The following is a 25,824-nucleotide window of genomic DNA, read 5'->3' on the forward strand; positions in this document are numbered from 1 at the left end:
TGCACGATGAAGGACTGTATATAACGGCCTTGGAAGTGGTGAAACTACAACGGGTAGCGTGGCCGAGCGGTCTAAGGCGCTGGTTTAAGGCACCAGTCTCTTCGGAGGCGTGGGTTCGAATCCCACCGCTGCCATTAATTTTTGCTTCCGTTTACAATAACATACATAGGTACACGCGGATGCGTTCCCAGATTATATTCCTCGCGGCCTTCGCGGTCCGTGACGTGTAATTAGCGGAAGAAGGCAGTGGTAGCGACTCCTTTGAAGGTCCAATGGGTTGCGTCGGCACGCGGCGCCGTGGTTCACACCTATTAGGAGCGCACGTCGCTGCAGGAGCTTCATTATGTTGCATCTTGAACCAGAGACAGCTCTCGATGATTCGACTAACCCTGTAACGCGGTCGATAACTTAGTTTTTTTATAAAAACGTTATTTACAAGCAAAGTTAGTATTTTATGAATTTTTAAAGAAGAGAGTGAATCGAAAAGATTGATCATGTGTTGCATAAGTATGAATATAACTCTTTGAAAATATTTCTCTACAATTGTTTAATGAAATTTTAAACAAATGAGGCACCTTTTTCATTTTTACTATTAACAATAAGGCCTAACAGCTCTTTTTGCCCCAAACAAATATTTTTAGTTCTTACGATAGCATAGCAAAATAACTAAATAGTATAGCAATCCATTGATTACAATATCCCAAAGATTCGCTCATTTTCAATGGTTTCAGTGTTTCGATAACGATTGTCTCTACCAATACGAAAAGGAAGACTCGTAATCGCGGACACTCACAATCAGTACTATGGCTTTGAATACCATGCTCTTGCCAACCGATAGAACCCTGTTGCTATTGTTATCACCGGGGGCTAGCCATTCTTGACCATTCTGGTAAACAGGGTCGATTATTGAACAGCCATCCGATTATGCAGGGGAAGCAGCGACGCGACGGTGTATGTATAGTAATAAGCAGAGCAGCCATCCCGAAAAAGCGCCGGTGAACGTATACTTCTCGGCGATCTGCTAGCCTGATCCATGTTTCATTCTGAAGATGCCACCACGAGCCACACCCTGTTGGTACACATGCGATTTTTCAAATACGTAGATACGTTGTCACGGCGTCTGTAATCTTTGAACAACAGACATCAAGCAAAATTCGAACATCTCTTGTGATCTCCATATTTTTCAAAATATATTTAACCATCCACCGACATTGTTATTTATTTGCTATTCCTTTTCATGATATGTAATTCCAACCGAAATCATTTGGTCTTAGGTCCTCGGACTACTTCGGACGTAGAAAATCAGCTGTCAGAAAGCGTCGTTCAAGCGGACTCCGTGGCGCAACGGTAGCGCGTCTGACTCCAGATCAGAAGGTTGCGTGTTCAAATCACGTCGGGGTCATGTCTAACTTTCATTTTGCTACTACTACATTTTAAATATTATTTACCTGACGATAATCTTTCCTACCATCTCCCCGAGCATCGCAATAATTTTATAGTGTCGAAGCGATCGGTCCTTCTTGCTGAAATTGTGAAATACTCCGTAGACATTCGACTCGACCAATGTGTCGAACAACGTGGTGAGCGATGCCGTTGATGTCGTCCAACGTCGGGTGCGCATGTGTGCGGAAGAAAAATGGCGGGGACTATAATCAACGCGTTCTGAACGCGTTTTCCTTTGCACTGAAGTGCGGAGCGTGCTCACATCCCGCACACAAGACGCGAAATACTAGGATAACATGAAAGAAGCACCTTTCTCCTCTCTCGTACTGTTGAGCGACATTCGCGCGGGTTGTCTCATTTAGCCCCTCCTTGGATTAGGCTAACACGTTCATCGTGGAGGTCTACTAACATGGCTGCCGAATGCACGTTTGCTTCGAGCAGCTTCGAGTACTTACTGTGCCATCCAGAACTGGAAGCCGAAACTAATCGGCTAGAAGTTTGCTCGTCTTGTCGTAGATGGCAGCACAAGTTGTTTTATAATTTTCATCAAATTACCGACCGAGCCGATTCCATAAGCACTGACGATCGTCGGTGCCATAAATTCGCAACAGAATGATTACGTATTGCATGCAATTTATAAGAATAACATAATGCAAGCTGTACAAGATATTGATTATTGCATACTGTGATATCGCTAAACAAGATTACACATCAACACGACTACGTACATTTCGTATCTGACTTATCTTCCTCGGCTCGACTTTAAGCATCGTCATGCTTCCCTGCTACCATGCACCAACTGATTGAGCCTAAATGATTCTGATTACTAATCATTAAACCTTCAAACATCTCCTCGTGCACGTTACACACATATAATTAAATCATGTTTCGACTAGACGTACAATCAGGAAAATTTGGAAATATATACGTATCACTGTGCTACGTATGTACTAAGAATCCAACCAATTTTCATGAAATTTTCGGCGCCAAAAATGTCATACATAGTCACATATCGTGATGACGATGACAACCACCATTTTTTTCAAAAAATTTAAGAGATAGACGTCGCGCATCGAGTATGTACAATTTTATAAGGTAAAAGCAACCAATACTGTTTAAAATACATCGGGCTATCTTAAATTCACATGTCTTGGCGTGCGATAGAATATTCATTGAATAATCATCGAGCTACGCACCTACACGAACGCACCTACACAAACGTTGCTCGTGTGTATACGTATGTACGCATGGTCGCTGTGGACTTTGGTTCGCTGTTCGTCACCGTCGTTTATCTTTCGCCTTTCGTACGGCGAACGAGAGGAGTATGCTAATTTACGCGCAGCCTCCAGTAATCTGTAGTTAACGGGTAGAATGGACATAATCAACAATTTAACCGACTCGGTGATAGGAGCGCATGAATGCTTGGACGTCGTCGAACGTCCGACAAGTCGCGGTCGCGGCGGCGTGGATGTCGTACCTCTTCGGTGCACGTGGTGGCCGCGGATCGGAAAGACACAATTTTGAGGAAGAGCCGCGCGGGCCTTAAGCACCTCTGTGACGTACAATACTTTATTGGCCCCCAACGACCTCTTTCCATTGCTTATCGGTTCATTGACTCCGGGCAAAGGCTGAAATTTCGGCAGGGCCACGTGTCCTACACGTCCCCGATAGCAGTGAGCATCTTCCCGCTTTTGTTACGTGCTCGATAATCCATTGTTATCATGATTCGAACTCCACCTGCACGGGTCGAAGCATCATCACGGTACAGTGACACCGTTTTTCCCCAAAATCGGAATTAATAATGTGTCTCCTGCGCATGTATGCAGCCGGCACGTCTCGTAAATTGTTTATCGTATTCGTTATCGTATCTCTCCGCCGTGCAACGCAACACGACCACCTCCGGCGTCGCTTATATTCGTGGATGGATCAAACCTTATTACGCTTTCCCCTAAAATTAACGCGGGGCTCAAAGGTGGGGGATTCTACCTTCAAGCTTGTATTATGTCAGCCACGTCACGTGGCCCCCACGTGCATACACACACGCACGCAACCGAGGCGGTTTCTGCACGCCAGCGCTTCTATCGGTGGCGTCATGAAATTACTATTGGCCGCATGCGTTCCTGTTGAAAAAATTCCTCACGGGCGAAAGTCAAGGTATGACGGAACAGCGCAACAGCTGAACGTTATACTAACTTTGGTAACGTGATCTCCTGGTGCTAGGAGGGGCTTTGTGAGACAACCCGCGCGAAACTCTTTTCAACGTAGGGAGAAGGACAGGCTCCTGCATGATCATGCTGCTCGGATAAATCGGTGCTTGCATGCGGGATGTGAGCACGCACCGCGTGCCTGTTTGTACAATTTGTAGACACACTGCAACAATACAGATGATTAATGATGATACAGTTGCAGCGTGGTCGTATATAGACGTTTTACTGCCTCTACGAGAAATGCACCGTTCATTTTATCAGGTCTGTCCCGACATAGATGATTTGTAGGTAAGGAAATGATGAGTGAATAATATCAGGCTGTGTTACGTCGAAAGAAGGAAATATTGTATGTAGTATGTGAATTTTACGCGTACACATGCGTGGGAACTGTATGCTGCTTGTTATAGTCAATTATACTGTATAAGCAGAAATCTGTCGTTTCAATATATACCAGAAGTTGTATGAGTAAGGTATAATCATCGTCCTCTTTATTTCAGGCATTCTTTCACTTGAAAGTCTTGGAAAAGCATTTCTTTGGAAATTATTGATTCAAGACCAAGCAAAAAAGGAAGTATTCTGTTTTGAGAGGATCGATGTAACGAAGGCTCCGTGGCGCAACGGTAGCGCGTCTGACTCCAGATCAGAAGGTTGCGTGTTCAAATCACGTCGGGGTCAATTAATTTTTTTTGATCGTTTACTAACTTTTGCTTCTGATCTATGCTTCCTAAAATGCTTCGATCAGCCATTTTTATTGCTCCACATTTAATACTAAAACTATTACCTTGATTAAGACGGATCGAAATAACTCATTCCACATCTTTCGTTTTACAGTTGCCGAAATTGAAAACACAAGTAATACTTCTGAGAAAAAACTTGTGACGGCCAGAATGATTCAAGACGTCTTTGAACTTTGAACCATGCGACATTGTGTACCTCGCCCTTCATGAGCAATACCCGATGACTGTATTTCTCTTCCGTACCGATAAGGAATAGTATTGTGGCATGGATCACAGAAAATATTCGACTCCCTTCGTAGTATGATTCCTCGACAAATGTTAATTTTAGGAAACCTTCGATGTGCAACGGGAGATCAATGTTGCCTCTATGTACAACGGTTAGTACCTGAATGATGTCTACGTTTAGAAAACTGCCCAGGGAGAGGTAAAAAGTGAAACAGAGAGAAAAGTCAGGAGAGAATTGTACGGCAAAACCAGGAAGAGGGAAAAGTCAGGTAAGGACCTGCGGAAAGGAGCAATTGCAGAAAGATGCTATAAAACTAAGTAGCGGAAAAAGACAATCAAAAAAGGATGTCAATAAAAAAAGGAACGGTTATGTGTAGCATGTGCGCTGTGAAATACCGTAAGCCGTAAGGAGCCGATGGTACGTCAGAGTGGGGGCCGAGCCGGCTGAGCCAGCGTGTAACGTGCTGATTGCCATTGTATCGTAGGATGCTGTATATCAATACTATCAATGTATCCATAAGACGATATGTATCAGTTAGTCACTGATTCCCGTCTAAGGGTCAACTTTGGAAACCTTTGCCCGATGACTGTAATCTTCTCTCCGCCAAACCCAGCGGACCTGGGACCTTCCCAGGTCAACAAGGAATACTATTTAAGATTGTACAAAATTAAGAATAAAGTTCAGTTCCTGACTGTACGTCTACAGTAACGCTCGTCGCAGTTCTTTGAAATACCTACCCGACCTCGTTCTACGGTTCGCGATCATTAGGTGTTGAGTTTGTGCGTGAGTACGTTTTCCCCGTAACAAGCGGAGGGGAAACGGTCCACGATTCTGGCATCACTGTTTTCCTGTGAAGTTTTCTAAGGGTTGACAGGGCCACTGAGGGCCACTTTATCCTGAGTCGTCAACGAGACAACAAGTCTCTTCCTTCGTGCACCGAACCTTTTAAATAAACGCGAGTTGGAGGAAATAGTCTACGGTGTCAAACATTATTTCACAAGTTCGTCCTCACTCTCAAAACGATCGTTAGGTGTTCAGTTTGTTGTGTTGTTACGTTTTACCCGTAACATTTTGGCGGTCCTGCCAGGATACAGTTTCATCTGCTGGAAGAAAATCTTCAACGGCAACCAATTACGGCTGATTGACCACGAAGACGGACTGCGAGAGCCCTTCCGAAGCAATACGTCGGTATCAACGAACCAAGGATCTGCACAAGAGGACGATCAGAAAATTCGGAGACTACCGGATCCAAGGAACCTATTGGAAGCTGAGAGGCAAGTCCTGAAGGTCGTCACAACTTACACGAGAACCAAGAAGGAAATCAGGGTAAGCCGAAACGCTGGCTTTTAATACCTACCGGAATCCTTCTCCCGTCATTGACAAGAACGACGAAGAACCTTTCCCTACAACCACTACAACGATGTCCACTACCCTCGAGGAAGGTATCGTGGCGCTCACCAAGTCTCTCCAAGCTTTGACTACGAAACACGAAGAAATTGCAGAACGTATGGCGATATTACTAGCCGAAAACAACAAAAGGAAACAAGAAATGCTAAGTATTCGTAAGATCTTGAAACCACTGCTCACGGACGACAAGACTGCCGCTACAAACGATGACACTGCTGCACATCCTGCAGAAGAAAAAGTACTGGACGACGAAGACGAATCCTTCAAAGATCACGTCCGACTACCTCCACCGGGTATGTCCCGACATCATGCCAGTCAGGTTGATAACAACGTAGAACCTAAGTACGAGGAATTTCGATTTAAAAGGACCAAAGATCTAGTCGACACAATAAAGCCTCTCAGAGGTTGGAACGACTTCGAGGTCAAAGATTTTATACGTATGGTCAAGCGTGCTAAATCCCGTTGTTGCGAACCAGATATCCTACTTGATATAATCGTTGCTACTAAAATTATCGGTCAAGCGAAAAGATGTATTCGGCACTTGCAAATAAATACTTACGATGATTTGTACGAGGCGTTACGAACATACGTGTTTCCATCTGTCTCACCAGACGTCGCGAGGGACAAATTATATAGCGTAATCCAGGGAAGAACAGAAAGCGTTGTAAATTACACCATTCGCTTTAGACAACAGCTAAATGAATATCGGTACGCGACACAAAACGAGTATACGCAACCTGATACGAGGCAACTGGTTCTTAGTATTTTGGATAAAGAGGTCCTTAGAATGTACGTTAAAAGTTTGCGTTATGAACTCGCCGCGATAGTACACCCACGCAAACCGAGCAATATTTCGGAAGCACAAGGCTATGCCTTAGAAGCCGAAACGTGGAGCGTGTAACGGTCAGAATGACTCAAGACACCTTTGAACTATGAGACACTGCATGTGTACCGAGCGGAACAGCCACTACCGATTGCCCCTGTACCTCGCCCTTCGTGATTAATATCTGATAATTGCATTTGCTCTTCCCCAAAACCCAGCCGCATCTGAAACATTTCCGTACCAATAAGAAATGTTATTTAAGCCTGTCCAACAAAAATAAAGTAGCAGAATTTTAGTGACCGTCTAACAGTCAACATCGTTGTATGTATTTCCTTTAAAACACCTATCCGACCGCGTATCTACGGACCACGATCATTAGGTGCTCAGTTCATGTGTTGTTACGTTTTCCCCGTAACAAACTCCTTCTTCGTGAGGACATCTGCAAATCATTGAGAAGAAAGGAAGTTGACAAGGGTCGCTGCATGTGGACAGTGTCATCGTTTCCTGCAGCTTGACTACTCGCACTTTAATTCGTCCCCCCCCCCCTTCGTTCGAATAATAATGAAATTATTCCTGTAGTTTATTTTAAAGTGTAAGAAATATCGACTTACAATTAGCGAACATCGAGAGTGGGCAGCGTGCGGCTCACAAGTAAGTAAACGCTAACGTCTTAGTACTTACACGACAGTAATGGTATTGAAATATCTCCTGAACTAGTAACTTTTCGACATACATGGGTTAGTACTTTTTTATAACGAATGTCCAGCTGCACCGATTGATGTATTAAAAAATACCTCAGTCCATTTAAAAAAATATCGATGACCTTGAAATCTTGTAAAACAATGATCTTGAGAAAAAATGTTTACTATCATCAAATTCGCCCCTTGAAACAGTACAACTTTATTCTGTGGAGATTTTTTGTACGACTAATAATAACCGAGATATTTAGGTGTTTTTATTTAAACGGACCTCCCTGTAGTATCTCGTCGGTGTTCATCCTGTTCATGTGTTGACCAAAAATCTAGTTAGATTCTAGTTATTTGCTAAATAGTTTTGTCACGTGACTATATAATTATATGCAACTGGATACTTTGTATTATATGTAATAAAAAATTATTCGGTCCTTTTATTCTGTAATGTTACAACTGTTATCCATATAGCGGTTACAAATGAAATAAAAAAGTTTTATACCGCACTCCTAACATAATTAAAAGTTAATAAAAATCTTATGAATAAAAAGCTTTTATTAAATTCACATTTTCGAACTTATATGTACTGTTTATAATTACTCTTGTCTATGAGAATATTGTATTACTGGTTTCTTATATGTATGCGAGTATGTGCGCGGTTGATATGTGTCACGGATCATAAGTGTATTATATAGTATTTCTACATAAACGCAAAGTGTTATTATTGACCTTTTATCACTAGTCGGTCCTTATGGCATCACCAGCACCGAAATCGCCAGAACAATCTGAGAAAAATAGGAAATATGACAGACAATTAAGGTAAAAAAGTAGCGAACAATTTTTTAGGGTTAGGAATTGGAATTTTCTTATTTATTAAATCACACCATTTATGTAGTTTAATAGTAATTGAAATTCCTTGTCTATTGATGCATTCTGTACTATACAATAAATTTAATTAGATGCAATTCTTATACGTTTATTAACATAACGTTTAATGCCTATGTATATAGATTATGGGGCGATCATGGACAAGCTGCGTTAGAGAGTGCTCATGTTTGCCTCATAAATGCTACAGGACTCGGTACAGAAATCTTGAAATCTTTAGTCCTCCCAGGTATCGGAGCATTTACAATCGTTGACGGTAGAAAGATTATTAACGAAGATATTGGAGCAAAGTATGTATATCGTTACAAATACTCGTAATAATTTTCCGCCATATGAAGTTAACATTATAATACTAAGTGTAATTATTAAATCAATTTGGATAGTTTTTTTCTAGAAGCAGATAGCATTGGAAAATCTAGAGCACAAGTAGCCATGCAAATGCTTCTGGAATTAAATTCAGACGTCAGAGGCGATTATATAGACGAAGAACCTGAACAAATTTTATATAATAGTCCAGACTTTTTCAACAATTTTACAGTTGTTGTAGCAACATCACTTACGGAAAAGTAAGAGCACGATAAGTAATGGGATCTGACATGGGAGTGTGGACAATATATATAGCTAACCAATTTGGCAACGAAGCACTTGGCGTTAACATCGTGTTCATTGCGTTCTTATCTCTGTAGAACGAAGGAGCTGAATTTCTTTTACGGCACTCTCCAGAGTTGTTCCAAATAATTAAAAACGAATCTGTGCAAAGTTTGAGTGCTCACAGATCACGGGAAAACGTGCTCCAAATGGATTAAACATTAAAATAATTAATTAAATACTCATAAAATCGTTTTTCTCGAATATCTTCTTAACTATTTACCGGGTTGAAAATTATGTTGAACAAGACCTGTAGATCTGGACAGGCTATGACTTTTATGTCTTGTTCATTTTTTTCGTATATAAATATAATATAAATAAACGGTTCTCGAAAAAATTGAGAAAAATCTTGGACCAAAATCCAAAAGTTTTTTCTGAAATTTGAAAATTGAACAAATCCACAATTTTCGCTAATGTTTATTGATATAATATAATGAAACCACACTTGAATTTTCAAATTGCAGAAAAAAATTTTTAGATTTTGACCCGACGTTTTTCTCAATCTCTTCGAGAACCGTTTGTTTTATGAAAAATAGTGATAGGAGACAAAAGACGCTGTCTGTCCAGATCTACAGGTTTTGTTTAATATATTTTTCGACGCGGTAGAAGATATTCGAGAAAAACAATATTATAAGCATTTAATGTTTAATCCATTTTGGGCACTTTTCCCCGTTATCCGATCGAACTCTAACTTTGCACAGATTTTCTTGGATTATTTGAAACAACTCTGGGGGTTGCCGTAAAAGAAATTTTGACAAAAACTTTTGATAAGAGTAAATAAAAGCCACCCTAATGCTTCATTATACCGAATCATAAGAAAATATAACTTTGGATTGATTAGTTTAATCTTAATTAAATATTAGCTTACATGGTAATATACGTATAATCAGATTTCTTGATATGTCGTGAGCACACTTTCGTGTTGGATGCAATTTTATTTATTTTGAAAGGATGTTGATTACGCGTTTATTCGACTTTGTAAACGTTTGGAAATGGAGCAACGACTTTTTACTCACTCTACCATCGCAATCTTACACTGCACTGTAATCAAAATTTTGTTTGCTACACGGTGGAAACATTGCAATTTTCACAACATTATTTTTAATGAACACTAAGTTTATACACCAAGTTTAGAGTATTTCTACTTTTCGGCAGTAGACGGCACCGCTCAAAATGCTCAGATCCCAATAATTATTATCAAAGCGCGCATTTGTTTCGTCTAAATGAAATATGTAAAGCAAAACAAATTTTTAGGTCCTTAATTCTCTTATCGCAGAGGCTATGGAAGCTAAACATACCATTAATAGTATGCAGAAGTATAGGGTTTATCGGATACTTGAGAATTCAAGTAAAAGACCATACTATTATAGAAACTCATCCAGATAATGAAACACCAGATTTACGTTTAGATAAGCCATTCGAAACGTTAAAAAACCATCTGGACTCGGTAAATCTCGATGAGATGAGTTTCAAAGATCACTCTCATGTACCATACTTAGTTATATTATATAAATTCCTAGAGAAATGGATTAAGGAAAAAGGAGAAATACCTAAAACGTATAAGGAGAAACAACAATTAAAAGAAATGATAAAGGGAGGAATGAGAAGAGATGAAAATGATACAAAAAATAGTGAGGAAAATTTTGAAGAAGCTATTAAAGCAGTGAACACATGCATAGGACATACAAAAATTCCAGATAACGTGGCAAGCGTTTTGAATGATGAACAGTGTGTTAATTTAACAACTAAGGTAGAGAGAAATCTTTCGGTATCGATTTGGAAAGCATAGGATATGCATACTCTGCTATTATTATGTACTACATACTATTACTCTTGTCTTCTCGTATATTACAAATATTCTACCATATACGATGTGTGGCAATTAAATAACGAGACTGGGCACTTTCCACCACGCAAAAGTCAAAAGTGCATTGAAGGGAACACATTTTCAGTCTGTTGAACATGTAAAACCAAAAACGGCAGAGTTGTTCAAGAGGCTGACAGCTGATGACCTACACCAACAGCATTGTTTTGAACAATGGAAGACACGTATGCAGCGATGTATAGATAGGGGAGGAGAGTATGTTGAAGGGGATAAAAGTTAAATGTGACTTTATTTGCACTAAATCACATTTCTCACACCAGTCTCGTTATTTAATGGCCACACCTCTATACATAGAATCGATTTAGAGTTGTAAGTTCATGTTAAACATGGTCTCCTCTCCCGCTTATAAATCCTCGAAAATTGTAAAACTATGAACTTATTTAATAAATTTCCAGAACAGTTCATTCTGGATTATCGCTAAAGCTATAAAAGACTTCTGCGAGAACGAAGGAGGTGGATTATTACCATTAAAAGGTACATTACCAGATATGACCGCAGACACTGAGAAATACATAATGCTTCAGCAAATGTAGGTTTCGTAAGTTTTGTATCGTGACACTGATATTTCGTCTTAAATTTATACTTACTTGTCTTTTAGTTACCACAAGCAAGCGGCAGCTGATGCGGAAGTAGTTTGGCGTCGTACGGCGCAATTATTACGGCAATTGGGAAAACCATCGGACTCTATTTCCGAAAGAGATGTAAAGTTATTTTGTAGACATATTTCCGATATACATGTCGAAAGGGGAACGTGTATTGCAGATGAATACGATTCTAAAGGATTTGATGCAAGTAATATTGGTAATGTTTCGTAACTATTATATTATAATGGTTATAAATTTATACGAGCGTGAACAGTCTGTACAATCTTGTATGCTTATTTTAGTGCAAAGTTTAGAAGATCCAGAAAGTATGATGATTTACTATGTTGTTCTCAGAGGAATTGAGAAATTTCAAACAGAGTACAATTCGTATCCAGGTGAATTCGATGATCAAGTGGAACCAGACATTGTCAAACTCAAAGTATTTCGAACAAATTAGTATTACAGTAATGTCCCATTCTAAGTTCAACGGAGGAAACAGCTCTATGTCACTTCGCCTACCCACTCCGCTGGGGACATACTCCGCGAGGGGCCAAGAATCCGATACCGTAATCCGATACCGGGTCGGGTATATCGGTGTGAACCACTACTATGTAATTCAATCTAAAATTTCTTTATTTTTCATTATTTTTGTTATGGGACTTTCACCATCTTATTTCTGGCACTTTTCTGATTAAAATTACACTAAACACGATATAATTTCAACTGTATTTAGTGGTTTAAGGGTTAGACTCGTTTCCAGGATTGTAAAGATGCGGGATGCGCGTTCTGATTTCTCAATAAAGCAAAAAGATGGGGCTTTTCGGTAATCAAAAGGGTTAGATGAAAAATAAATCGAGGCCGCGATCGCCCTCAAAAGTCCTATTTTTACGTTTACGAGGCGTAATTTGCATTATTCGGCAGCATGTAGCTGCCGCAGCTATACATAAAAATAGTGACTAAAAATAGGACTTTTGAGGGCGATCGCGGCCTAGATTGATCTTTTATCTAGCGCTTTTGACTACTAAAAATCCCCATCTTTGCATTATTCAGAAATGAGAAGGCACATCCCTAACCCTTGCAATCCTGGAAAAACGAGTCTACTCCCTTAATTGACGGTATGGAGTACCTTTGGACATAGTAGAGGATAGCGAGTGAAAAAGAAAAAGTAATAGCGACCGCGACGGTCGGCAAAAATTCAAAACTTATTGTATTGTTTAAAATACCAATGCGATGCTAATTTTTTTATCTTCAACTTTCTTCTTGTACAACCTTTCTCAAGATATTTGTCACATTTTTCTGATTAAAATGAGTCGTTTAATAACCTCCAACGGGCTATAGCTCCATTAAATTTGTACAATTCTAGTTTAATTCCTTAAGAACATATTCTCGAGATGTTAATATTGTTTATTTACGCATATGCTACATATAGCATATGTTAATGTACAGTAAATAGGGGCCAAATTGTATCTTGTTTGGTGTCATTTTAATTAGACAAATGTCACAAATATATTGATAAGAAATTTCATTAGATATAAAGAAGTTTCAGTATTGCTCTAGTATTGTCTGACCGATACGCTATTTTTTGTTACGGCTTCGACCGCGCGATCCGTGTCGACGAAGTCACAAAAATAATAGTGTCCTGTTCCGATCTATGTCACAACACAGAGCCGAAAATTGACTTAGAATGGGACATTACTGTACTTCTATCAATACTGCTTTAAAACAAAAATAATAGATTGTAATTTTTCTTCTAGGCGTGTATTTCGAAATTATTAATCGAATGGGGATGCGGACCTTTAGCGAAAGATGATTATGTGCATGAGTTTTGTCGATTCGGTGGATCAGAATTACATTCTGTGTCAGCATTTTTAGGTGGTCTTGCTGCCCAAGAAGTTATCAAATTCGTTACGAATCAGTATAAACCAGTTCAGAACACTTTCATATACGATGCAGTTACTTCGAATTCAGGAACATTCTTTTTTTAATTTCCAAATGTTAAATTATAGGTACATACTTTTGTATTAAATGAAAAATACATGATTTATAGTGTACACAATTTTTCTATATATTATATTTCAACTAATTCGGTATGTGAGAACCTGTTTTCATTTCAAGGTACGTTGAACGTACTTCCTCGTAAAAATCAATTTGTATGTGTTTGTCGCAGAGGTATTAAAACTCAAGTTGAACGAGTATAATATCAACACTTTAATGTAGCAATCAACTGATACACAAGTGATTTCGTTCTTATTTGTAATAAACAACTATCATTTATAATAAATATATATGTATAAGGTGGAAAGCAAATGAATATATCATAATACCTTACGGCCAATGTTTTATGCAAATTATATTTACCGGTGTTCCATTCTCGATACAACAGAATAAAACAGTTTGCGCCTTTGATTTTCGTATTGCTTTACTTTGTACGTCAACATCTTACATCGCTTTATATAATGTTTCTTTATTCATATAGAATTAATCGTATCCTGAGTATATTAATTAACCATTAACTATGATTGACAATACTACAATATAAAACTTTGACACTTTCGCACAAACCACTTCAGCATCGTGAATTATCCTATATATTTATTATCTCCGACAAAACTATCCCTTGTCCGCTTAATTTTCATTTAATTTACAGTTCATATTCGATCTTCCGTAGATTTGTTTAATGACAGTCACATTTGAAACTCTAAGGGTTGCTAGTTTAGAAGTAGTTATGCGAAAGCTTAACAAAATTCTTTCACAGATTACAACGAACGCAATATCAATAATACGTACTTTGTACTTTGTATACATATACATATTGCACCAAAAAATACATAAATACGTATAGGATTAATTATAAATTACTCTTATACAACGTGGAAAAAGAATCAGAGGGTGGGAAAACATTAAAGTGGTTACAAACAATTGATAGCGGTGAAATTAAATTCTAGAATTACATATTAAACGCATCTTTCGCACAGTCAAGTGGAATCAATTTTACAGATTATGAAACAATTTTTAACAATTAGACTGACACACTACAAATAGAGGAACATGTAATGTTTATAGATTTGAGTTTACAAGAAAAACACCGGTAGAGAATAACAACAAGTTTTACAGTGTAAATATTAAGAATTTCATCTATTAACTTTCTTGTTTCTTTAAAGTCCGAGTCGTATAATTCATTAATTTCTCTTTTTGTCCTACAAAAAGTATCATTTCTTTGTATATATATATTCTATAATAATTTATATAATTCTTCTAAAAAAAGTAAGTGCGATCAACTCGAAGCTGTTAGCATAATTACTTTTAAATCTTCTAAATCTCTATATACTTTGTCAATAAAATGTATTTTGTTGCTGCTATTGACTTTTTCTTTGTTTACTAACGTTGTTTATCATTGTTTCAAAAATATTGCTGAAACTACAAATTTCTTTAAATGAACTTATGTAACAATTGAGTAGTTTTCAGAAAAATGAACCGTGAATAATTATAGATTTTTTGAAACTATACGACTCTGTAGAATACTACTGAAGTATAGATATGGAAAGATTTTGATAAGAGATGCAGAAGATTTTTAAGGCGTAGGTTGTTTATATAAGATCAGAAATATTTATAGTAAGAATAAGGGATGAGGCTTCTATGATTAGATTGCGATGTTCTAGTTAGAGTTAGGAGTACTAAAATCTTAGGCAACAAATAATAATAGAGTATAGATAGATCTCGATGTGTAATTAGCGTCAGATTTTGTTAAAATTTTTATTACACGGATTTCCTATTACTAGACAGCGGATCGTTATGCAAAATAAAAATGTTCTACCTGAATCGCAACAAACCGGTGTGAAATAGAAATTGATTTTGTCTCTTAATATGTTTAATAAGTTGAAAATAATATAAGAATGCTCTGAAATTCTTCTAATATTTTCACTGTTTTAAATTACATCCACTCATGTTTGTCATAAATGCATCATATCCGCTGTCTACTTATATTACTAATCAATTTTTGTATTAAAAGTGAAAATTATAATCCGTCAAAACTCCTAACATTTTACATTTTAGTTGAACAAGAGTTATTCAGATAGATATACAATATAAGCAGTAAACAACAGTATTTTCTCTTTACCAATGCTTTTTTTAGTATTCCAATGTGTCGAAATTGGTATAAATATTATATTTTTATGATCAAATGTGTTACAATTCTATTATACTACAATTCATTATTCGGTGCGATATTTCAATTTGCTTACTCATAATAACATTCTGGTGTCACGCAGCAGCATTCTTTATACATACTATCAAATTGGATGAATTTTTATATTTCATAAAAACTCGATCATTTTTATTACTCATTCTTTCTCCTTCACCATCCCCTTCTTTTCGTTAAGATGCAGAAGATCCGTTTTATTTCAAAGAATTTATCGTATTCGGAATACATATTCAATCTTCGATGAAACTAAGTAAGACATTTTAAACATGATATTTACTATTCAATTACTATTTACTCCCAATCAATTTCCACAGCTGTTCTTGTGTATAATTTTGATCAGATATTATATTTTTCCATCCATTTCATAATAGATTTCTTGTATGCATCTTCATCAGCAATTATGGCAGAAATCTTAAAAATTGTATTATTTATAACTGAACTTATTCAATGATTTTAACCCAGTCAGAGAGCAAAAATGCTAGATTCTGGCCATGCCACAAAAGATCGCGTGGGCTCGTATTCTTGCCTCGACACCATCCCGGCAAAAGTTGTCTTCGGCACAATTCTGGCCGCTCGGTCCTGGATTCTGCCCGCCCCGGCCCCGACAGAAGCTGCCCGGGCACAATCCTGGCCGCTCGGTCACGGATTCTGCCCGGCAGATGGGCTCGATTTCTGCTCGAGGCAGGCCTGGTTGACTGGGTAACTGCTAGTAGAGGTGTGCGGGACGGGACGGGAATATATTCGGGAATTCCCGTCCCGTTCCGCACACCTGTAATTGCTACCCAATATGCAAACGTGCTCGATTTCGGACGGGCATCTATGCGCGCATAAGTAGCGCATTCTGTCGGCAAAAAGACGGGGTACAATCCAGGACCAAACTGCCAGCATTGTGCCCGAGCAGCTCCTGCCGGGACCAAGCCGAGCAAAATCCAGGGCGGAGCTGCCAGCATTCTGCCCGGCAGCTTCTCCCGGACAGATGCCCGAAATGAACAAACTTTTTGACATTATATGTATTCGGTAACTAATTCTTTTTAACTTTTAATTACTCGCATACAGTTTTTACAATCTGAAAAGTTTCCACTCGGAGCTATATTTTAACTCGAAAATTAAACATTTCTTCCAACCTAAATAGAATAATTCCATTCTATATTAATTTTTTTCCTTGTACGAACATGAAATTGATATAATACCTCATGCAATACTTAAATATTTAGTAATTTATTAGATACCAACATATTTAATAATGTAAACAATAATATTTTGAGTAATGATATAGCAATTTTTGTGGTAACTCCAGGTAACTCTGAGTCACCACTCGAGTACTAAGGGTTAAATTTAGTATTCCGTGGATAAACAAAGGTGTCGACCACACTAGCAAACATCTATTTATTTTGCATTAAAGTAGTCATTTCGTTGAATAAAAATTTATTTATGTCGGAGTGATGTAAAGTTCCATGTATGTATAAGCAGTTATGTAGACAGTAGAGTGCGAGTAATTGAATATTCACTTTGCAGTGTTTGACGTGTAAACTTTTAACATTCATCCCATTAAAACTTGATCAATTAATACAATACTACAAATGTGTTTCACAAAACGGTTATAGAATATCATTAAATACTTGTACACACTACACACTGATCGAATTATGCATATTACATAGTAATATTGACTGTTTAAAATGATCTGAGTAAAATTTCATTTTGTATCGCGTGATACTTGTACTGTGTTTGCTTACTGCTTCTTAACAGAGGATACAGTATATTTAAGTATAGAGTGATTGGACTAGTGCTAGAGTTAAAATTCAGATGGTATTTTTAAATAGAATTTGCTACTTCCGCTTTTTCTTCATTTCTACATTAATTAAAAGTTAAAGGCATTGTTTTATCGAGTAGTCAGAGAAAACTAAAATATATTTTGAAATCTTACATATTAACTTTAATGAGGTTATTCAATTTTTTTACAATGACTATACGGATTAGAGATATATATAACTACATAGTCTTTATCCTTAAACATTAATGAGCGTAAGGTGAACAGATATACACCTTAAGAGTAGATACAATAGATTTATGCGTATATAGATACAAATATAAATATGTATACGTTCTAGTATACGTATCTTATACGCTGTTTCTCTCTCTGTAAAAGCATGCGTAAAATCCTGACCGCGCGATACAAAGAGGAAATGGTGATAGAGACAATAAAAAAAAAGATAATTGAAAGTTAAAATGAACTTTTGAAATTTTCTTTTTATACGTTTTATATCTTCCCGATAACGTATGTAAACTATACTTATGCTGGTACTATAAATACTATATTTAGTTACAGTAATTTGTTACATGTATTTTTTGCTGCTGCGCGTCTTCGTATCAGCAGAAACTGCATATTTTATCGCACTCATACTATTACAATAGGACATAAAATTATAGTGCTACGTAAATGTATGCATGCATAGAATGCATTGAAATAACCGATACTAATCGAATAACGAATGGCGCAACATTTTTTCGGTCTTCTGTTTATGTTTACTCTTTTGTTTTCTCACATGTTGCCCTTCCTATCTCATTTATTTAACGATATACATTGTCACACACATTTAGCACAATCGTACACGTGTACGCGCATAAGCATTCGCAAAAATAAATCTCTAAAATAGTTGGTGCGTGTGAGTTTTATTCTTTTATCTTTTTTTTTGCTTCTTTTTGTATCTTTCGTTCTTGATGCGAAATCTTCTGTCGCCCTAGAAGCTTCTGAAAATATGAATCAGTTCAGTCATTCGGATTGGCAGAGATTTCGAGATTTTCTTTTCATTTTCATACGCGAAGATTGAAGGATTATCTTTGCTTCACTGAAACGAACAAAAATTGAAAAAGGGAGTACACATAGCAAAGGTTATAACGGATTGTTGGAAATGATCATTCTAACTTTAGAACTTTATAATGATTTTCACACAAATGAAATATAAATTTGTAGATAAATCAGTGATTCTTTCTTTTATATTATACGAAAAAAAAGAAATGAATTGTATGTTGTTTTCAAGAAATGTGTAGGGTGCAAAATTAAGTGTGCTATATACAATTAAATATTGTTCTGTTTGTGGAATAGGTTCAATACTTGATTACTCTTTCGGAAGTTATCTTGACCTTTTCTTTTTAATGTAATGTACTGTATACTTCTTCACACATGAATTTTAACGAATATAACGATTGCTAAAGCTTAGAGAAAGACTAGAGCAATAAATAAATTTTGCTTCCATTTCATAGCATATTTACTTCAATGACTCGGTTAGATATAGTTTAGTAGCCATTTATGTGAGAGAAATATGGTAGTCCCTTTCAGATAGTACACGACGTCTTAAAGACGTCCATTTTACGTCTATTTTAGGTCTGAACACATCCCGGAAATGGGAGGTTCCTGAGACCATTTGAAGCAACATTTTCCTTTTCAAAAATGTTATCCGTGGCTTTGTTTAGGAGTTATTAACGAAAAACACGGATCAATCAGGTCGCCAACTGTCTATTGGCCGACTGTGCCAACTCGCGTCTAGGTCGCGTTCTGATTGGTCCGTGTTTTTCGTTAATAACTCCTAAACAAAGCCGTGGATAACATTTTTACAAAGGAAAAGTCGTTTCAAATGGTCTCAGGAACCTCCCATTTCTGGGATGTGCAGGAATTTTGGGACACCCTGTATATAGCCATAATCTAGTAGTTTTTGCTTCAATTTCAATTTCCATTTCGATTTCGATTTCAATTTCAATTTTAACTTGTATTGTGAGTTTAATTGTAATTGTAATTTTTATTTTTATTATTTTTATTGTGATTTTAATTGCAATTGTTATATTTATTATACAGAGTTTATTATACAGAGAATATTATCAAACGAGTTGTTTAGATGGACCGAGAATTACTTGAAGTTCTCTTCGTGTGTATCACAGGCGAGACTGAAAAATATTCATTGGACATGAAATACAGAGAAAGATTAAAATAATTCCAAGAAGTGCAAGGGGTAAGTTGGATATCAAATATAAGGACTACTATATTTATACGTATATTGCCCTGTATAAAAATACAAGCCATCGTGCAGTTTCTTTTGGTGGTTGCATTTATTGTTAGATCATAAGTAGACTGCGGATTTTTATGCATTTATGGCTTATGAAGATTTTGAAGAAATGCTAGAATATAAAATTCGATAGTACGTATTTAGTAACATTTGTTATTTGCTTCGGATCTACAAAGACTGTTCCCATTAAAAATAAAATTTTATTTCGAGTCACTATCTCAAAATTTGTCTATAAAAATTGAAAATTGCGTAAATATCCGCAGTCTAATCATAAGATGTACAAATTTTTGTCTGTAATTTCGTATGTAATGCCATAGCGTCATTAGTAGCAAACTGGTAAAAATTGCATAGAAATGAAATCTTACCCCTTATTTCTCCATTACACTTTTAGATTATTTCGTATGTTGCTAGCCATTATATGTTCGTAAAAGATTCATACATGTAAAAATACATTACTCCAATGAGACAATCAAGTCAATTTTTGTAACATTTACAGAGTTTTATTTTCCTAATATCAAGCGACTTTATCATTGAATATAACCTTCAACAAACAGAACATTTGTACCCCATTTAATTCTAGACATACACATTCAACTGTAACACATTTAATTTTATGTTCACAAATATAATTTCACGACAAACTTTTTTATGATCATTTACATTAATTTACATTCTTAAAAATTACGAAAGTATTACAGATATAAAGTAAATGTAACGTATTCACTTATTATAAGAATAAGTATTTATACGTAATTTAATATTGTAACGTTTTTACAGTAGAAATCCACATATTTTTTCACATACGAGGGTCAATATAACTGAAGTGAAATAATTTTAGTCGCTATTCATAATTGTACGTTCAAACGATTCAAATTTAGGGGTTTAGACAATTCAATGTGACTGTACATTAATTCATTTGATTTCAAGAAACGTAAGTGTGTACACGTTCACTATGCTTGACTTTGTTTCTGCATAATTTCTATTTTTATTCATATATGTGTACCAGGCACATTTAGGTATTTACGATCGAGAAACAAAGTTACACCAGTGTGTGTGTTATCATCAGTACTCATGTAAGTAAGTGTAATGACTAGACAGCAGAGTTTTACGCAAAATCGAAATTTTCCCGAAACCAGAGCGAAATAAAAATTCATTTTCCTTCTTAGTATCAGATGATTGCATAAGTTCGTGTCTGATTTGAACATGAAATTCAATGGTTAAATATTAAAGAATACAGCTTTATTAATCAGTTTCTAATTATAGAAACCGTGCAATACAGTTTGCGACGTCTATGAAAATCGAACGTATGCAATCATCTGATATGTTTAATAGGTCGAAAATAACAACAGTATTTAAAATTGTTCACCTACTCATTTTTCTCATAAATGCATAAAATCTGCTGTCTTGTAATTACTGGACTGCGGATCTTTATGCATTTGTAGCAAAATTGAGTAGATGAAAATAAAAATTGTAGGAAAATTTTCAAAATTGAGGACGTATGTTTGTGATTTTTCATTCTGTTTGGTTTCTATTTCTTCCAATCGATGCAGACAATTTTTCATAAAGAACCGCAGCCTTGTAATGGCTTTGAAAAATATCAGAAAAATATAACGAGAGCTGAATTGAAGTTTCAATCTCATTCAGAATAAATTAAGTATTAACTAACAAATGATATTTAGGTAAATGGAGTTCTACTGTATTATAAAGATGCATATACATCGGTAACGTAATTTTTTCGGATTAAATTGTTCGTCTATTTTTCCAGTGATCTTTGCTATCCAAGCGAGTACTGATTGTTTAAGATTTTTGTTAATAGAGCAAGATCATAATTATCGGATCATCGAAGGATCCAGGATAGTGTATTATGAGATATCTAAACTTTCTGCCAGAATCACAAAGAGTATTTTCCACATTATCATATATAATACGAAATAATGTATCTTTGCAAGTAGCCGTTACGCTTAGCATTATTTTCCCTATCTCATAGACACGTGTAATAGATTGTTGTCTTTATGTAGGTGCAAATCTATTTACTCTATATCAGATTTCTAGATACTTAAAAATAGAATTTTCATAGAGGGTTATTCTAGTTTCATTCGAGTTACTCTAAATAGAATTTTCGAAGAGAATGGAAGTGTACATATATTTTTATAAAGAAGCAAAGATTGCGTATATTAGATATTTTTATTACTTCCTGTCCAACGCCTATAATTATCGAAATCTTTTTGTGAAATGTCTATTTGATCAAACGAAGAAGTCTTTATGTACAGAAAGAAAGTCCATTCAATTCCTTCAACGAAATATTTAAATTCACTTCGGTGAATGAAAGAAGCACCTTTGTATTTGTTCTGTCGTTATTTAAAATAAGAAACTAACGAGTTCTAACTTAGCAGAGGACTGAATTAGTTTTGAAACATGAATGAATATGAATTATGAATATTTAAAGATATCATGTAATTGTGATCAAACTCGAGAGACATTGTGGTCAAAATTTTAAAGATTAATAGAGTAATAGATTGCGGATCTTTATGCATTTATGGTTTCTGAAAATGTTTAATAAAAAGGATAAAATATAAAATTCGATAGAATTTAGTACGGCTGCTCTTTACTTTACCGGACTCAAAATTTCTGCCTTTCTCCTATAAAGTATGATGTAATTGGTATGTAATCCAGTAGATTTGTACCCTGGGTGGCTGCAGATCGAAGTTTCGATCCTATAGGATCAATGGTTCAGGAGTTATGCTTGCTTAAAGTTCAGCAATGTGCAGTGTTTTTGACAGGTAAGGGCGCCGTCATATTGGTAGTGACGGTCGCGCGTCGCTTACCGAGTTGGTTGGTGATTAGGTCGGGGGGGGGGGGGGGCAAGGACCGGCGCGGCGGTTCTGCTCGGTAAGCGGCTCGCGGTCGTCACTACAAACCAATACGGCGGCGCCCTTACCTGTCAAAAACACTGCAGATTGGATTGATCCTACTGGATCGAAACTTCGATCTGCAACCGCCCTGGGTACAAATCTACTGGATACATACATACCAAATACATCATAATTTATAGGAGAAAGGTACAAATTTTGAGTCCGGTAACGTGAAGTTTACCCCTTAGTAGAATTTTAAATAAGGAAATAAAATTTCATTTTATTCCACTTTCTTGAACATCCGCAGCCTAATAATGAAATACGTAGAATATAGCACCTTCCAGCCTCTGTATCTCGGTTAGAGATAATATATATGTCTATAAACGGAAAATCTAAAATAGTTATCTTATAATTAGTAGTTCTAAATCTCGTCTATGCAATCTTCATAACTGCAGTATTTGATTGATTTTGTAAGAATTATAAGTGAATGTCTAATCAAGTATTCTCCTTTGGGTCGTGTAATATTGAAAATGAATGTGTATTACATTTAACGAATGCACAAATTCATTATTCGGACATTAGAACTTCGAGACAAATAAAATCTCATTTTCTTCAATGCTTGTAAATATACATAAAGTTCGAAGTTTCAAGTAGCAACGGAAGAGGAGTATGATTTGTGTAGAAAATTGAAAAAATTATTATTATCACAGGTACTGATGGAGTGATTTATTCAATTAAATCGGAGATCGATATCAAAACAACTTTTCCAATTTCGATACCGGTCGCAATGGCTATATACGGTTGCGCAAGGTAATTTGATCGATTTCACAATTGAATGAAAGGTGTAATTTATTTTTATTTACTTATTGTAACGATTTAGAGCAACTCCAACAAAGGCATCCAGAAGATGACGACAGAACTACAATATAAAATATCGGTATACAACCTCTTTTACCGTATATTCTAAGAAATGTCGACGCGTCGTACAATACAATTCTACAATATTGGAAAATGTAAAATAATTAGACACTAACTAAAGAATTATTATAGACGTAGTATCGCGATTAGGGGACTTTAAAATAAACATACACGTACGCTATAACTCAAATGATTAACTTTAGAGTAGTTTTAAAGGTAGAGGGAACATAACATTTCGATATTTCAATCACATTTCAAATAAACCTTTTAAATAATGTCACGTCGTGTTTGTATTTCACTGGATACCAAAATTTCGAATCAATGTATGTAATTATAGTTAGAAGAGAAAATGATTTCGTGTGTCCATTGCACGTGACTATAAAGTAGGAGAAAAATACGTTGTGTACAATAGTTTCGAGAAATCAAGTATCGCGTTCAACGACTAATTGAATTTTGAGCTGCGTATGGCGGAGATGTTTTTATGAAAAACTACTTCCGAAAAATATGTCGAAATATATAATCGTTAGTCGTAAGCATAATCAAAGGTGATTAGCAAAGACGTACATATTCCTGTGCTTGTATTCGAAGTAAAATGAAATTCCTACATCGAAGACGTTCTGCGAAATGACAAACGGTGCAAGTATATATAGTACATTTTCTGTATAACAATTAGTATCTGGGCTAATCATTACATCGAATCGAACAAGTAAACTGGGAACACAACTACAGACATATTAAACGTATCAACAATATATCAAGGTTGCAACGTTGGATGAAGCAGATTCTCTCGGTTGTATCTATGGATCGAAATAGTTGTTTTCCTGAAATGACAGAGCACGGATCGCTCTGCGGGTCTTTCGTCGTGTACGCAGCACACAAGGGGATCAATATATCGAAGAAAAACGTAACAAGCTTTTTGTTTTAAAACCGATCCGTTTTATGAGACGGAGCGACTGGACTAGTCTTATAGACTAGCTTGCGGTATGCGCAAGCGCCATGGGCCCAGTGACCCTGGACCATTCCGGGAACCGGTCCAATTTTAAAATACCACTTTTCCTTATCACCTACGTTTTTAATTAAATAACATTTACGTTCATAAAGAAAACGTACGTTGCTTATCTCCTAGTTTTTGCCAATTGAACGAATATGAACGACATGGATAATAGCAGAAATTATAAGAAACAAATTTTGTATGAGCATTCGATAATGTGAACTGATTAAACGGTAAAAATTGTGATTCAGCTATATATATCTCTTCTGAAAATCGTCATACAAGTTCCTTATGATCGTAATGCTTTTTACACGGGGTACTATCAGACTGGTTCCCGATTCTCGTATGTAGATGATACGGTAATACTTGCGTAACGGCCCAAGGCTTCACTGAGCTTGTGCACTCGGATCGCACTGCAACAGTCGCACAATTGACGGGTCATTCTTTGCACCCTCTATAAATTCATCAAGCGATAATATTCCATCCTTATTTTTGTCCATTTGCAGGAATATCTTATCGGTTCTTTTCTCAGGCGTAGACTCGTCTTCTGGCATTTTCATCACGGACCCTACCATTTTGTAGATTGCCTGAAACAACAAATAGATATTCATCAAAATCCTGCAATCAAAATGTTCGGTTGATCTTTGCAGTTCCATATCCCAGAATAATACAAAATACAGTAAAGTCCCATTCTAAGTCCGGCGGAGGAGATTTTTTGCGTTTTTTCGACAATAGGCCAGAGTGATTGGACAAAATCTTATTTTATACAGGGTGTTTACTAAATCGTAATACAACCGGGCGGGCAGGGGGTGATTCTACATGCAAAAGTAAGTCGAAAAAAGGAATAACATTTTTTCGTTCGGCAGCTGATTTTCGAGAAAATGGAGTTTAAAGTTCCGCCATGTTCGCGTGCTTTAGTATATGCACAAAGTACAATAGAATTGGTCGATCATGGTCAGACGCGTCAGACGATTTTCAATTTGTCTACATAAATTTTAAGAAAGTGGAATTAAGGATGTCCTGGAGGTACAATGGAAGACAAAAGTACAAGAAATTCAAAATCCATCAATACATGGCAATGAAAACCATTCACGAGTATACTTTGCATTAAACTTTTGCGAATACTGTACCCTCTGTAGCTATATTCAGTGGTCTACACTTGTCACGTTTCCATGCTAGTGAGAGACAACACGATAAATTTGACGGTTTGTAACAGTTAATAATTTTTTTGCTCTGTAACTGTTTAGTGAATCCTAATAAATTTTGA

General features: G+C 36.4%; 2 protein-coding genes, 1 long non-coding RNA gene and 3 other non-coding genes across 9 annotated transcripts in view; 5 read left to right on the forward strand and 1 right to left on the reverse strand.

Moving 5' to 3' along the window:
• The first annotated feature begins 52 nt into the window (after nucleotides 1-52).
• Nucleotides 53-134, forward strand: Trnal-aag (transfer RNA leucine (anticodon AAG)). Its single transcript has one exon. It is a non-coding gene; the product is annotated as a tRNA-Leu (tRNA).
• Nucleotides 135-1,330: 1,196 nt separating this feature from the next.
• Trnaw-cca (transfer RNA tryptophan (anticodon CCA)) lies at nucleotides 1,331-1,402 on the forward strand. The gene has a single exon. It is a non-coding gene; the product is annotated as a tRNA-Trp (tRNA).
• A 2,131-nt stretch (nucleotides 1,403-3,533) lies between these two features.
• LOC143216254 (uncharacterized) lies at nucleotides 3,534-5,310 on the forward strand. The gene is made up of 3 exons (XR_013010530.1): nucleotides 3,534-3,938; nucleotides 4,148-4,297; nucleotides 4,482-5,310. It is a non-coding gene; the product is annotated as an uncharacterized LOC143216254 (long non-coding RNA).
• Trnaw-cca (transfer RNA tryptophan (anticodon CCA)) lies at nucleotides 4,254-4,325 on the forward strand. Its single transcript has one exon. It is a non-coding gene; the product is annotated as a tRNA-Trp (tRNA).
• A 2,839-nt stretch (nucleotides 5,311-8,149) lies between the features above and the next one.
• App-bp1 (Nedd8-activating enzyme E1 regulatory subunit APP-BP1) lies at nucleotides 8,150-13,836 on the forward strand. 3 transcript variants are annotated; one of them, XM_076439108.1, is made up of 8 exons: nucleotides 8,150-8,351; nucleotides 8,543-8,707; nucleotides 8,801-8,983; nucleotides 10,320-10,815; nucleotides 11,346-11,479; nucleotides 11,549-11,751; nucleotides 11,837-11,973; nucleotides 13,289-13,836. In XM_076439108.1, the coding sequence occupies exons 1-8, from the start codon at nucleotides 8,284-8,286 to the stop codon at nucleotides 13,517-13,519; spliced, it is 1,617 nt and encodes a 538-aa protein (XP_076295223.1). In that variant the 5' UTR covers nucleotides 8,150-8,283; the 3' UTR covers nucleotides 13,520-13,836. The 3 variants fall into 3 exon arrangements, with proteins under 3 accessions (XP_076295223.1, XP_076295224.1, XP_076295225.1); XM_076439109.1 differs by having other exon boundaries at nucleotides 11,549-11,742; XM_076439110.1 differs by lacking the exon at nucleotides 8,150-8,351 and having other exon boundaries at nucleotides 8,566-8,707; nucleotides 8,812-8,983.
• Nucleotides 13,837-13,935: 99 nt separating this feature from the next.
• Nucleotides 13,936-25,824, reverse strand: part of Nca (neurocalcin homolog) — a 240,375-nt gene continuing 228,486 nt past the window's right edge. For both annotated transcript variants that reach the window (XM_076439126.1, XM_076439127.1), the window contains exon 5: nucleotides 13,936-25,144. In XM_076439126.1, the coding sequence (XP_076295241.1) occupies nucleotides 24,944-25,144 (201 nt within the window). In that variant the 3' untranslated portion in view covers nucleotides 13,936-24,943. The remainder of the gene's footprint in view (nucleotides 25,145-25,824) is intronic.

Source organism: Lasioglossum baleicum, chromosome 15, assembly GCF_051020765.1.
Source record: "Lasioglossum baleicum chromosome 15, iyLasBale1, whole genome shotgun sequence".
In the NCBI taxonomy this organism is placed as follows: domain Eukaryota; kingdom Metazoa; phylum Arthropoda; class Insecta; order Hymenoptera; family Halictidae; genus Lasioglossum; species Lasioglossum baleicum.